The sequence below is a fragment of the Sorghum bicolor genome, chromosome 9 (assembly GCF_000003195.3).
Source record: "Sorghum bicolor cultivar BTx623 chromosome 9, Sorghum_bicolor_NCBIv3, whole genome shotgun sequence".
Taxonomy (NCBI): Eukaryota; Viridiplantae; Streptophyta; class Magnoliopsida; order Poales; family Poaceae; genus Sorghum; species Sorghum bicolor.
In genome coordinates, this window is record NC_012878.2 from 7,229,963 (window position 1) to 7,245,431 (window position 15,469).

A 15,469-nucleotide genomic window follows, 5' to 3' on the forward strand; every position below is an offset into this window, starting at 1 on the left:
TTTAATTCCACTTCCAAATCGGTACAAGGTACCAGATTTCACTAAGTTTTCTGGACAGGACGATACATCAACCATGGAACATGTCAACAGGTTCATCATCCAATGTGGAGAAGCTGCTAATAGGGACGAGTTAAGGGTTCGCTTGTTCTCGTCATCATTGTCTGGATCGGCATTTACTTGGTTTATATCGTTACCTCCCAACTCAGTAATTACTTGGGTCGATCTAGAGAAGCAATTCCACAAATACTTCTTTTTTGGAGTCCATGAGAAGAAGATCACCGATTTGGTCAAATTGAAGCAACACAATGATGAATCGGTTGAAAGTTTTGTGCAGAGAATACGGGAGGTCAAGAACAAATATTATAGTCTGGTCTTGGACGATCGGCAGCTAGCCGATTTGGCTTTCCAAGGTTTGTTGCCGCACATCAGGGACAAGTATGCTTCTCAGGAGTTCGAGAGCTTATGTCACTTAGTGCAGAGAATTTCTGATCAGGATATCAGACCTTTTGGGCCCAAGAGAGCATGGAATAAAAAGGTGTCCTTTGTCGATGAAACAACAAGCTCGGATTCTGATGAGGAACCAGTCATCGGCTTGGCAGAATGGGTGAAAAACAAAAAGCCAATGTCTTGCCCTTTTGGACATAAAGAGCCAGAGAAGTTCGCATTTGACATTACTAAGGCCGATAGGATATTTGACTTTCTACTTCAGGAAGGGCAAATCAAGTTGTCACCCAATCATGTAATCCCATCGGCTGAAGAATTAAAAAAGATGAAATATTGCAAATGGCACAATGCAACTTCCCACAGCACCAATGAGTGCAAAGTTTTCAGGCAACAGCTGCAATCGGCTATTGAATCTGGGAGAATCAAATTTGATAGTTCCAAAGCTCAGAAGCCGATGAAGATTGATCAACACCCTTTTCCGACAAACATGTTGGACGCTAAGGGGAAAACCAAGGTGCTGACGTCAGAGGCAGCTGAAAGAAATGCATCGGTTGATCCTCAACATCAAATTACTGCTGCCAATGCTAAAGGAAAGGGTTTGATCCAGGAGGGATCTAATTTAGGAAGGTCTCCACGATCAGGTATTGTGATCACCCATAGAAGGCCTCGGGAGACTTGGCAGCAACGAGAAGATCGGTATCGGCGCCAGCAAGAGGACTATCATCGAGAAGAAGAAAGACACCGACAGGAGTGGAATCGGCACAAGGATCATTGGAACTGCCCGTTCTTTATCCATTGCTGGGAGCAGAACATTAAATTACCCACTGTTAGGGATTGTCCTGAGTGCAATGGTTATGATCGGTATGACAGAACCGATCGGCGCTATCAGGAAGATGATCGGCGATTTAATGGGCCGATTAGAGGGAGAGCGTCGGTTCAAGATCGGCTGGGGGGCAGGCTCAGTGTGCATGATAGGCTTGGTGATCGTGTTCAATATTTTCCGAGAAACCAGGAGGAGCTTGAAGAGATGGCAAATGCACGAGTTCCCGATGAGTTCATATTTTGCAGGGACGCTAATACTCATCGGATAGAGTCAAGGGAATATCGTCGTCCATCAGTAAGACAGTTACCACTTCCCCCGTGGTGTCCAGAGGGGTTGACTAAGACACAAAAAAGGAGGCTACAGCGCGAAAGGCGAGAAGAGCTAAGCAAGGGTGAGAACTCTGGCCAGTCTGGGGATCAGCAACAATCCGATCCTAAAGGGAAAGGACAATCGGCAGATGTCAACATGGTATTTATGTTGCTGATGGAATTCCTTGCGCCATCCAGCGATGATGAGGAGTTGGAGTTTTCCGACCAGATAACTCAGTTGGCTCTGGATCCAATGACAGCTGTCTTTGAAAAGCCTACTGATAACGAAAGGCAGCATCTTAAAGCTCTGTTTGTCAAAGGAAGAGTTGATGGTCAGCCGATGACCAAAATATTAATTGATGGTGGAGCTGCTATCAACATCATGCCATATGCAGTCTATCGGAAGCTTGGAAAAGGATATCAAGATCTGACCAAGATCGATATGATGCTAAAGGACTTTGAGGGAAATGTATCTCCGGTTAAGGGAGCTGTCTGTGTTGAGTTGACTATCGGCAGCAAAACCTTGCCGACAACTTTCTTTGTGATCAGTGGAAAAGGTGCTTATAATCTACTGCTAGGAAGAGACTGGATTCATGCAATTGTTGCATTCCATCAATAATGCACCAATGCTTGGTCCAGTGGGTAGGTGACAAGATTGAAATTGTCCCGGGAGATTCTTCCTATGTTATTGCATCGGTAGAGGCGGATACTTATGAAAGGACTAGGTGCATCTCGGGGGAAATTTGGGAGAAGAATTTCCTCAAAGTTGCCGATTATGAAATTCCACCGATCCATGCAGTCAGTTCTGACGAGGATTTTTAATGGATAGGTTCGCCGATGATAGAAAATTAGGCCAGGGATTCACATCGGCCGATGATTTGGTAGAAGTAGATATAGGTAGTGGTGATAAGCCTAGACCTACTTTTATTAGTGCTAAATTAAGTTCTGAGTGTAAGCAGTAGTTAACTGATTTGTTAAAGAAATATAAAGATTACTTTGCTTGGGATTATACTGAGATGCCTGGTTTAGACTGATCAATTGTTGAACATCGGTTACCTATTAAGTCTGGATTTCGGCCGCATGAGCAGCCAACTCGCCGATATAATCCTAATATTCTTCCTGATATTAAGGCCGAAATAACCAAACTTATTGAAGCTAAATTTATTCGGCATTATCGATATGCCGAGTGGATTTCCAATGTTGTTCCAGTCTACAAGAAAAATGGGAAGCTTCGAGTCTGTATTGATTTCAGGAATCTTAACAAAGCTACACCGATGGATGGTTACCCGATGCCAGTTGCCGATCTGCTAGTTGATGTTGTGGCTGGGCATCGAATTATCAGTTTTATGGATGGCAATTGTTGGGTACCATAATAAGGGATACCCAAATCAGAGCAATAAAAAACGCAAAGAAACACACTAACCACAATCATCAGGGCCTCGGACGCGAGTTCCGACTCGCCCGACCCCTCAGGGCCTCGGAAGCAAGTTCCGACTCGCCCGACCCCTCAGGGCATCGGACGCGAGTTCCGACTCGCCCGACCCCTCAGGGCATCGGACGCAAGTTCCGACTCGCCCGACCCCTCAGGGCCTCGGACGCAAGTTCCGACTCGCCCGACCCCGTCCAGGCTCGGGCGCCGGACCCCACTCCGCCTGGGCAGCAAGACTTCCACCGCACGGCGCCCGTACCCATGACATGACAGACGCGACGGCTTCCATACCGCGGCAGGGCAAGGCGATAACTATTCCAACCACCCTGGTCACTGTGCCCTTACCTCTTTCACTGTGACATACTGCCTCACAGTAGGAAGGGAATGGGGGAGGTTAATCAGCACCACTATTTGAGGTCACTTCCCACTATTGACAGCATGTGCAGCAGTGCCGGCGACCCGACCCCCGCGACTCCTACAGGGCTCGGTAACACTCTACAGGAACAGCCATACTGCCGACCATCCCCCAAGGACGAGATGGACCAGCTTCAACAGGGTCGGGACTGAGGTTTCACCATTCAACAGAAGAAATCTACTCTTGTAAAAACCTGTCTTCCCCTTGAGACTATAAAAGGGGAGCCAGGGTTCACAACTAAGGATAGGTCCAGAAGGCCAAGTTCACACACACAACACTCTTTCTTAGAGCAGCAACCCGCACTCTGTCCACCACCAAGCCGAGACCTGGGACTTAGCCCTCTCTCGCAACCTGCTTGTAACCCCTACAACAAGCACCTTTGGGTGCACGGTTATACAGAAATTCCGACCACACTGGACGTAAGGCATTCTTGGCCCGAACCAGTATAAACCCTCTGTGTCTCACTTGCATCACCATCCAAGCTTGGTCAGTCGTGCAGACTTATACTTGTTAGTGCCTAGACCGCGAGTCTAGACGCCGACAGTTGGCGCGACAGGTAGGGGCCTTCTGCGTGACGCTTGCCAGTCCCTACTGGGAAGGCTTGGATGGCAGACAGATTTCGCCCGCTCCGTCGCGGCACCATCATGATGTTTGGAAGTTTGGAGTTCATGTCCCTCAGTTCCGGCTACGACATGGTCCTCCTCCCGCCACGTGACGACGTCGAGCCTAGCCCCAAGCCGATCCCACCACAGTCAGTGCATGGGAGATGTTCGGGACACCATGCGGGGGGCTCACGGAGGGGGCGTCAGAGATCTAGGATCTCCGACCCTACCTCTGAGTCTAGGACCCGTCCGGCCCTCCCCCCGCATATTCCTCACCAGGTCGCCCGTTCCTCCGGCCCGACAGGCGCTAGAGGAAGGGCTCGCGGGGCATCAAGCCCCGGTCCCAGGACCAACAGAGGATCATCGCGGCCTCCCGTTCCGCCCCAGTCAAAGGGGAAGACAAGGACCGCGCCCGTCCCCCGCAAGGGGGACAAAGGGGCCTCAACGTCCCGTCCTCCTCCACCTACGGATGATGGAGAAACGGCAGCACCTCCCGAGTTACCTTTTGGGCTCAGGAACGCCGCCGCCACCTACGCCTCTTCCGTGAGCACTTCGTTGAGTGCATACGCGGAACTTCCAGGTCACCACTTAAGGTCCACCCTGGACCTCATCTCTACACCGCCCGTTTCGTCATACCCTGAGGATCCTACCACAGGCCACGACGAGTGGGCAGGCGCTGACTTTTCTGGGTGTGGCGACCCGGAGACCTTCATGCGCTTCCTGGAAGCCAGCAACTACTGTCTCGGCTACTCCGACTCCGACGACGGAAGCTACGACCCATCACGAGAGTGCTTCAACTTGGAAGTCGGAGGCATGCCGCATAACGCCCAGGGGGACGCAGGGCCCTCTAGGCAGGAGAATGCAACACCACCTCCCAACCCTACTCCCGGAACCGATCTCGGCGACCGAGGGGTAGCGTCGGCCCCCGTTGGAGGACATCGCCCTGACCTCGTGTAGCTCGACGAGCTGGAGGCCAGGCTCGAAGAAGAATGCGCACGCCTCCGACAACTCCGTGAGGCCCTGGTTCGAGACCCATCGGGCCGCGGGGATGGGGGCGAGGCTAGACGCCGCGCCCGTGACGTCAACCGCCGTATCGTCGAGGACCAAGGGGGTGACTCCCCAGTCTTCAGCACGGCCAGCCAAAATGTGATGGCCGCTGCGCCCCTCCTCAGGGCGATGCCCGAGCCATCGACCCCTGAGGGAAGAAGAGTGCGCCAGGGGTTACGTGGCCTCCTGGAGCACGCTGTGGTGCAGAACGCGGATAGTTCTGCCTCACAATCCCATAGCACAAGACGTCGTGGGGACCGACCCCCTCAGAACAAGGCACCAACGGTACAGGGTCCGCCGCCCCCTGACCCCCAAAGGGGCGACAAGGCCCCGTTGGTACACGAGCGCGTCGGAGCAGGCGCGGACGTGCGGGCCACCCTCGAGGCCAGGCGACGCGACAGGGACGAAGCCGAGTCCCGACGTTACCGACCCCGCCGAGGTGGGAGGTACGACCCCGATCACGATCGCAGCACGTCACCAGAGCCTCCGGGTCCCCGCGTCTTCAGCGAGGCCATACGCAGGGCCAAGTTCCCGGCGCGATTCCGACAGCCCGCCAACCTCACCAAGTACTCAGGAGAAACGAACCCTGAGCTCTAGCTGGCGGATTACCGCCTAGCATGCCAGCTGGGCGGCGCGGATGACGACCTGCTCATCATCCGCAACCTCCCACTCCACCTGGCCGATACGGCCAGGGCATGGCTCGAGCACCTCCCTGAGCGCATGATCCATGACTGGGCTGACCTGGTCAGAATCTTTGTCGGGAACTTCTAGGGCACATACGTGCGCCCTGGGAACTCCTGGGACCTCAGGAGCTGCCGGCAGAAGCCTGATAAGTCCCTCCGAGACTTCATCAGGCGATTCTCCAAACAGTGCACCGAGCTCCCCAACATCACGGACTCCGACGTGATCGGAGCCTTCATTTCCGGTACCACCTGCAAGGAGTTGGTACACGAGCTCGGACGCAAGACCCCCACGAGCACTAGCCAGCTGCTCGACATCGCCACCAACTTTACCTCAGGCGAAGAGGTAGTCGACGCCATTTTCTCCGACGGCGCAGCCAAGGGGAAGCAGAAGGCCGAGGCCACCGAAGCCTCAGGATCACGTGACCCCAAGAAGAAGAAGAAGGGTCGCAAGGGGAAGCAGGGTCAGTCGGACGACCACCTAGTCGCCGCAGCTGATCGCAAGAACCCCAAACGGGCTCCTGCTGGCCCCGGTCTCTTCGACGAAATGTTGAAGAAGCCGTGCCCCTATCACAGGGGGCCAACCAAGCACACCCTTGAGGAGTGCACCGTCCTTCGTCGGTACTATACCGACATCATCACCAAGGAGAGTGCCGAAGAGCCTCCCAAGGACGACGACCCCGAGGGGGAGGTTTTCCCCAAGATCAAGAACTGCCTTCTGATCTTTGGGGGACGCTCGGCTCGCCTCACTGCGAGTCAAAGGAAGCGCGAACTCCGAGAAGTTTGCGCAGTCAGTGCAGCTGCGCCCTCGTACCTTAAATGGTCCGAGAGCGCAATCACGTTCGACCACAGGATCACCCGGATCGGATTCCCAATCCTGGGAGCTATCCGTTGATCGTCGACCCCATCATCGCCGAGACCCGTCTCACTAAGGTGCTGATGGATGGAGGCAGTGGCCTCAACATACTCCACGCCGAGACTCTGGCCCTCATGGGGATCAGCAAGTCCCGGTTGAGGAACGACACTGCGCCATTCCATGGAGTGGTGCCGGGACATCGTGCCCACCCCCTCGGACAGATCGATCTGCCCGTCTGCTTCGGGACCCCCGACAACTTCAGACGGGAGGTCCTCACTTTCAACGTGGTTGGGTTCCCATGGACCTACCACGCCATCCTGGGACGACCATGCTACGCCAAGTTCATGGTCGTCCCTAACTACATCTACCTCAAGCTCAAGATGCCAGGGCCAAAGGGCATCATCACCGTCAGCACGACCAGTCATCACGCCTACCAGTGCGACGTCGAGTGCATTGAGCAGGCCGAGGCTCTGGCTGAGTCTCTGGCCATTCTCACCGGTCTATGCGACTGCGACCAGGACGTCCCCGACCCCAAGCGTCATGCCGGGAGCTTCGAGCCGGCAGAGGAGACCAAGCTAGTTTTTCTCGACCCCGAGACCTCTGAAGGCAAGGCGTTGAGGATCAGCTCCAGCATCGACCCCAAATAGGAAGTGGTGCTCGTCGACTTTCTCCGCGCAAACGCTGACATATTTGCGTGGAGTCCCTCAGACATGCCTGGAATACCGAGGGAAGTCGCCGAGCACTCCTTGGACATCCGAGTCGGCTCCAAACCCGTGCAACAACGCCTGCGCCGATTCAATGAGGAGAAGCGTCGGGCCATCGGGGAGGAGATTCACAAGCTGCTGGCGGCCGGATTCATCAAGGAGGTATTCCATCCCGAGTGGTTAGTCAACCCCGTGTTAGTTAAAAAGAAAAATGGGAAGTGGAGGATGTGTGTAGATTATACTAGTTTAAATAAAGCATGTCCAAAGAATCCCTTTCCATTGCCTCGTATTGATCAGATAGTTGACTCCACCGCGGGATGTGAAATTTTGTCTTTTCTTGATGCTTACTCCGGCTACCATCAAATCAAGATGAGGAGTCCGACCAGCTCGCGACTTCATTCATCACCCCTTTCGGAATATATTGCTACGTAACCATGCCTTTTGGCCTCAAGAACGCGGGGGCTACATATCAACGGTGTATGCTCCAGGTTTTTGGGAACCTTATAGGCAAAACGGTAGAGGCTTACGTAGACGACATCGTCGTCAAGTCCAGGAAAGCGAGCGGCCTAGTTGTCGATCTGGAAGAAACATTCCGATGCCTTAGGGCAAAAGGGATCAGACTCAACCCCGAAAAGTGCGTTGTCGGGGTCCCCCGAGGCATGCTCCTTGGGTTTATTGTGTCTGAGCGGGGGATCGAGGCCAACCCAGAAAAGGTCTCGGCCATCGCGAATATAGGCCCCATTCGTAACCTAAAGGGAGTACAGAGGGTAATGGGATGTCTAGCCTCCCTAAGCCGTTTCATTTCTCGCCTCGGGGAAAAAGGGCTGCCTCTGTATAGGTTACTTAGGAAATCTGAGCACTTTTCCTAGACCCCCGAGGCCCAGGAAGCCCTTGACAAGCTCAAGGCTTTGCTCACCAACCCTCCCATCCTGGTGCCCCCCGCCGAGGGGGAACCACTACTTCTCTACGTCGCAGCCACTGATCAGGTGGCCAGCGCAGCTATCGTGGTCGAGAGGAAGCAAGAAGGGCACGCCCTGCCAGTCCAAAGGCCGGTATATTTCATCAGTGAGGTACTCTCCGACACAAAGACCCGATACCCACAGATCCAAAAATTACTCTACGTTGTAGTGTTGCCCGGCGCAAGCTCCGACATTACTTTGAATCTCACCCAGTCTCAGTGGTCTCATCTTTCCCTTTGGGAGAAGTGATTCAGAACAGAGAGGCCAACGGGAGGATTGCCAAATGGGCCATAGAGCTCATGGGCGATGGGGTCACCTATGAGCCTCGCAAGGCCATAAAGTCCCAGGTCCTGGCCGACTTTGTGGCGGAGTGGACTGGGACTCAGCTCCCACCCCCACAAATCCAGCACGAATGCTGGACCATGTACTTCGACGGGTCTCTGATGAAAACTGGGGCCGGCGCAGGCCTTGTCTTCATCTCACCCCTCGGGGTAAGGATGCGATACGTAATCCGGCTTCATTTCCCTGCTTCAAACAATGCAGCAGAGTACGAGGCCCTTGTTAACGGTCTCCACATCGCGATCGAGCTTGGGATCAAACGGCTCGACATCCGAGGCGACTCTAGGATCATCATCGATCAAGTCATGAAAGAGTCTAGCTGCCATGACCCCAAGATGGACGCATACTGCAAAACGGTTCGACGCCTGGAAGAAAAATTCAACGGCCTCGAGCTTAACCACGTGTTAAGGAAGTATAATGAGGCCGCCGACGCGCTCGCCAAGATGGCATCCGAGCGGGCCACGGTCCCCCCGGATGTTTTCGTCAGCGACCTCTACAAACCTTCCGTCGACTACAAGGACGACGGGGGTCGGACGAACCCCCAAGCGAACAGAGTGCCGACCCCAAAGACGTTGTCGCTCAAGAACAGGAGGCCATGGACATCGAGCCAGAGCCACCTACATCTGACGACTCGCCTGACTGGCGCTACCCTTTGCTTCAACGCCTGGTCGATGGCACTTGGCCCCTGGACCAGGCCGAAGCAAGGCGCGTGGCACATCGTGCCAAGACCTTTGTCCTCCTTGATGGGGAGATGTACAAACGAAGCCCCTCGGGCGTCCTCATGCGATGCATCCCACGTCAAGAGGGGGTCAAGCTCCTACAGGACGTTCACTCGGGGGCTTGCGGCCATCACGCCGCGCCCCGGACGTTGGTAGGAAATGCCTTCCGACAAGGCTTCTACTGGCCCACCGCCGTGGCCGACGCCACAGAGATCGTCAGGGCCTGTAAGGGATGCCAGTTTTACGCTCGGCAGATACATCTACCCGCTCAGGCCCTGCAAACGATCCCCATCACCTGGCCTTTCGCTGTCTGGGGCCTCGACCTGGTCGGGCCTCTCCAGAAAGCGCCCGGGGGCTTCACCCACTTGCTTGTCGCAATCGACAAGTTCTCCAAATGGATCGAAGTCCGACCCATCACAAGGATCAAGGCTGAGCAAGCAGTGTTGTTTTTCACGGACATCATCCATCGATTTGGGGTACCGAACTCCATAATCACCGACAACGGCACACAGTTCACCGGGCGAAAGTTCTTGCAGTTCTGCGACAGACACCACATACGTGTGGACTGGGCGGCAGTGGCTCACCCCAAGACCAACGGTCAAGTGGAGCGTGCCAATGGCATGATCCTCTAGGGTTTGAAGCCCAGGATTTTCAACCGACTGAACAAATTTGGAAAAAGATGGCTCAAGGAGCTACCAGCCGTGGTCTGGAGCCTGAGAACCTCCCGAAGCCGAGCCACAGGCTTCACCCCGTTCTTCATGGTCTACGGGTCGGAAGCCGTCCTCCCCACTGATCTAGAATACGGGTCCCCGAGGGTACAAGCCTACGACAAAAATAGCGGCAAGACGTTCCAAGAAGACGCGCTGGACCAGCTGGATGAAGCCAGGGATGTAGCCCTCCTACACTCTGCCAAATACCAGCAGGCCCTCCGCCGATACCACGCACGACGAATCCGAGGCTGAGCCTTTCAAGTCGGCGACTTGGTGCTAAGGCTCAGACAGAGCAACAAGGGTCGTCACAAGCTCACACCCCCCTTGGGAAGGATCTTTCGTCATCGCCGAGGATCTCCGACCCGGCACCTACAAGCTCGCCAATGAAGCGGGACAGGTCTTCAAAAACGCATGGAACATAGAACAGCTACGTCGCTTTTACCCTTAGAACTTTTGTAAAAATTTTCGTTTGTTCATCACCATGGAGGAATAAATGAAAATTTAAGTTATATGGCCCTTTTTTATCAGGGAGCCTCGGACCTGCCCTGCAGAGTCCGAGCCTCCCTCGGGGGCTACATAGGGGGAACCCCCCGTGTCAACTCCAAACCTTTTTCCTTTTTTCGCGCAAGTTAAAAGAACTCTGACCCAAGGTCCTTTCCCCCTTTTTCTCTTAGAAAGTTTTAGGAAAACCGGAAACTCGCCCCACGAATCTTAAGGCATGAGCACTAGGAAAGGTCAGCGCTCACGAGCAAGAGACCGCTCCTACTCACCTTAGATTCGGGGGATGGATTCGGACTTCTAAAAACCACTAAGGGAAAAAGGAAGAGGACTTAGGCTTGGGGTTTCTGGCTATCGCAAGGAGCTTACCCGACCTCGCGCTGTCGAGGTCGGATCGGCATAAGGAAAAAGAAAACAGCTTAAAGAGCAATTACACAAATATCTGCATTCAACATTAAACATTGTATAATACAAGGCCTACCGGCCTCAACACCCACAAAAAGAAAAAAGAAAAACTAAGAATTCTATTTCCCTGTCTACTCAGGTCCTTGAGCCCTGAGGGGGGGAAGCTCCGCCTCATCGTCAAAAAAGGCGGCCAAGGCGTCTCCAGGGACAGTCGCGGCGTCGTCGAGCCTCTGCACCTCCTCCTGGGCTTCTGTTTCGTCATCAGGGAGAACGTAGCCCTCACAAACCGCCGGCAAATCAATGCCGGCATAGTGAGAGCTCACCACCGCCAGGGCCTTCTTCACCCCGGTGTGGAGCGCCTCCCTCATCCTCTCCCCGGCCCGGGAGTAAAGGGCCTCGACCCGACTGCGCAGCGACGACCCCGACACTGATACCCCGAGCCCCTCACACGCAGCGACGACCCCGACACTGATACCCCGAGCCCCTCACACGCCGAGCGGTCCGAAGCCTCAGCGTCGAGGGACTTTTGCAGGGCCTCAGCAGTAGAGGCCGTCTCGACCACCTTCACCTCCAATTCTGATTAAAAAATACGACAAGAAAAAAGGAATCAGGAAAGACCAATTCAAAAGTACAAAGGCGTCTAAGGTAAAGGGCGCAAGTCCTACCCTTGGCGCGCTTCTCGTACTCCGCCGAGCTCTGATGCCAGCGGGCCACCTGGCTCAGAGCCCCGGCCAGGTCGGTCTGAGCTCGGTTCAAGGCAAGGTCTTTCTCGGCGAGCAAAGCTTCAAGCCGAGCGACCTCACACTTGTACCCCTCAGCCGCCGCCTTCTGCGCCTCAGACTCTTGGGTGAGGACCCCAATCCTCTCCTCCAGGGGGCAACCTTATCCCGGGCCTCCCGAGCCTCGGTGGCCAGTGCCGAGCACTTCTGCCGAAGCTCGGCAGAAATCTCGCACTCCTTCGCGAGCTCCCCCTCGGCCGCCTCCCTGGCAGCCCTCTCGTTCTCAAAGGACGCCCAAGCATCCCTCTCCCGACGGAGAAATACCGACTTCTCCTGGGAGGTGGCCTTGAGCGCCTGCAAGATCAGAGGTCACACAGGGAGTTAATACCGCAAAAGCAAGGACAAAACTACTTTACAACACGGGTAAAAATCTTACCTGAGCCAAATTAAACATGTCACGGCCCACGAGCTGGGTAGCTCGGTTGAGGGCCTTGACACCGGCGCGCCCACACGCATCCAGACCCTGGCAGAGGTAATTCTCTGATGGGTCATCCAGGACAAATCTGGCTCCCCCCTCGGCATCGCCGAGGTTGGGCCAGATTACGGGACTTTTGCCCCATCCGGCTTCCTCCTCCCTTCCCGCCGCGGGGGCCTCGGGCGCCGCGCTGGACGCCACGATGGCTCGGCCTTCCTCAGCGCGCGCAGGCCGGGCCGCACCTCCGAGGTCAGCGTCCTCCGGTCCTTGGGGCTTCGGCGCCCCCGTGTCTTGCCCCTGGTGGCGCCCTGCCTCCTCGTAGCCTAGAGGCGGCGGCGACGCGGGCCTAGCCGACCCGGGAGTCGACTGAGCCCCCCTCTTCACAGCCTTCAGGGGGCCAGCGCCACCGAAGGTGCTTTTTGCTTACGGCTGGGGGAACAACATCATGTCAGAAGAAAGAGAAAAACAAAAAATCGGCAGAAGGATCAGGAATCCTATCTTTACCTCGCCCGGGGAGCAGATTTCTTATGGGAGCCCGGGGCTCCTTGGGGGTCTCCCGCGGCGCCAGGGGCCGACGGTCGGACACCCGCCTCGCCTGCCGACGGCGTAGGGGGCACCATGGTGGCCTCGGCCTGTGACACCTCCACGGGGGCACCAGCTCCCGTCCCGGACGCTGGGGTAGGCTCGGCCGGACCCTCCGGCGCTACCGATTGAGGGGCCTCCTCGGGCTCGGCCTCCGACGCCTTCTCCCCCTCTTGGAGGCCCACGGGGGCTGAATCTTCACGAGGGGCGCTGTCCTCGTCGTCCACAATGATGTGGGGGACGGGCTGCCCGCCCCCCGGCGCCTGGGTCCCCTCGGGGGTCTCCGACCCACCTTGGGCCTTTGACCCCTCCGGGGCCTCGATCCCCCCAGCAGGAGGGACTGCGTCGTCCTCCTCCATCAGCTCGTCGAGCCAGTCGACGTCGCCGCCCTCGCCCTCTATCTCTGAGACTGAAGTCTCAGGAGACGGATGCGGGGCGACCCCCGCCTTCTCGGCTTCACGGCGGTTCTTGGAGGCGATCTCCCGCCTCTCCGCCCTTCGCGCCGCCTTGGCTTTCTTGCCTTCCTTGACCTTCTTTTGCTCCTCGTTCCGGGCCCGATTCATGGCCCGGATCTCTTTGTCCTCCGGGACAGGGGGTGGGGAGTCCTTGACGGCCCCGATCCCCTGAGCAAACGGATCAACAGGGAATCAGGCGAAAGAAAGAACGAGGGCAAGAAATCGAAATAAAGGACACCTTCTTACCAGGGAAATGTAGCCCTTTTCAGGGCGCATCGGCACCACCCGAGAATTCTTCGTCTCCGGGGTCGTTGTCTTCTCGACCCGGGCGGTGATGTCCGAGGCCGATATCGGCTCGGCTAACATCTTCGTCCCTGCCCAAGGGACGTCCCGGGTCATCTCGAACATGGGCACCCGGTGCTGCGCCAGCGGAAGCAGGCTCCTCTTATGGAACGCTATCGCCACCGTGGCCGCAGTGACTCGGGCCTCTCGCAGCTTCTGAAGCCCCGCAACAAGCGGGGCGAGCCTCTTCTCCTCCTCGGCCGGAGCACCCCACACCCACTTCTGGGGGGCCTCTGTCACCATCTTCCCGGTATACTTCGGCAGAAGACCACCGTCATTCCGGAGGTAGAACCACGCGCTCTGCCACCCCCGGTTTGACGACGGCATCGTGCTCCAGATGTACAATCCGGACCGTTGCTGGCGAAGCTGCAGCGTACAGCCGTCGGCGCGCAGGGGGATCTTCTCCTTCCCCACGTAACGGGCCGACATGTCCGCCTTGAAGAGGTGAAGCCAGAGGTTCCAGTTGACAGGAACCCCCAGGAACCCCTCGCAGACCGTGGCAAAGACGGCCGCCTGCATCACCGAATTGGGATTCAGGTTGTGCAGCTCCACCTCATAGTAGTGGAGGATCGCCCGGATCAGACGACCGGCTGGGACCCCGAACCCCCGGTCTAAGAACGACACGAAGCAAACCACATAGCCCGACGGCGGGTTTGGCTCCCTGTCGTTCGCCGAAGGAACGATCCATTCCGGGAAACCGACGTCCTTGAGAGGGCGGAGAATCCCGGCCCTCACGCGCGCCTCCAGCGCGGACTTGGTTACATTGCTGGGCGGCCACGCCTCAACGCCGGCCATGGCTTTGGGAGGAAGAGGTGTGTCTGCGCGGCGGAAGTGGAGGAGATGGAGGCAGAAGAAAGAGCAGGAGGCAAGGGCTTTGTGGCGCAGAGGAAAGAAACCAAGCCACCGGCGGCCGCTTTTATAGGAGAGGCAAGCCACGACCACGCCCCTGCGAGGAAGGCCAAATGGGAGAGAGAGCAACCGTCGCCCACTCAGGTGAAAAACTCGAAGCGCCAACTTCCTCCGATTCCCGCGCCCGCCGCACGCGCGCATTAATTTCGTAGGCGAAACGTCCCATCCAACCGGGGCGAAACGGCACGGCCGTTTCGAGTCCCCACGCGCCGCGCCTCAAAAGGAGCGCCCTGAAAAGTTATGTCAGGGCAGTTCCTTCCAGGGGACGCGGCGCCCGACCCCCCGCGGACCAAGCGTCGCGGGGAGGTCTCCGTCGAGCGCAAGATTCCGTCTTGCCCGACCCCATCAAGACCCCGAGCTAAAGTTGCGAGGCGGTTTCCCGTCGGGCGCCGATCCCGTCTCGCCCGACCCCGACACTAAAGAACGAGTCTGAAAAAAGCCTTTCGAGGCCCAAAAATCCCCAGGCCGTGGCCACCTACGTTTCAGAGGTTGCGAGACTGACCTGCGACACAGGTTCGAACAGTCGCCTCAGGATAACTGAGCGAGGGATGACTGGAGATGAGCACAATAGAGGCCAAGGTCCGAACCCTACAGGGAGTCGGCGCATCTTTACAAGTCATATCCGAGACCCATGCGGGTGTCACGAGAGTGGGATCCCATCGAGGGAGGCATCGAGCCCTCGGGACCTAACGAACGGTTCCGACATCCACCGTGACTGCCCTCGGGTACTTTTTGAGATGTGCCCATAAGGCCACTAGCCGACCCCTATCGAACGGGACTCGGACATCCACTTGGATCTACCCGCCTGCAGCTCCCGGGAAGCGTCGTCACTCGCCCACCGAGGGTAGTACGGCACAACCCACCCCTCCTCCGAGCGAAAGGAAGACTGAGGGACGAAATCACAAGACGAGAAAGAACCTGATCGACCCTTGCGGGGAAAGGGCTCGGGGGCTTCCTCGCAACATGGGAACAGACACTACGTGTAAGGAACACGCAACCTATCCCTGAAAACACTCCAGACTATAGCTGTCAAAAGGTGAAAACCGTTG

At 56.5% G+C, this 15,469-nt stretch overlaps 1 protein-coding gene across 1 annotated transcript in view; it reads right to left on the reverse strand.

Annotated features, from left to right (window-relative positions):
- Positions 1-13,940, reverse strand: part of LOC110430389 (translation initiation factor IF-2-like) — a 41,233-nt gene extending 27,293 nt beyond the window's left edge. The window contains exons 1-4 of the mRNA XM_021448052.1: positions 13,416-13,940; positions 12,750-13,337; positions 12,094-12,180; positions 11,982-12,011 (exon numbers count right to left, since the gene is read on the reverse strand). Of these exons, the coding sequence (XP_021303727.1) occupies positions 11,982-12,011; positions 12,094-12,180; positions 12,750-13,337; positions 13,416-13,940 (1,230 nt within the window). The remainder of the gene's footprint in view (positions 1-11,981; positions 12,012-12,093; positions 12,181-12,749; positions 13,338-13,415) is intronic.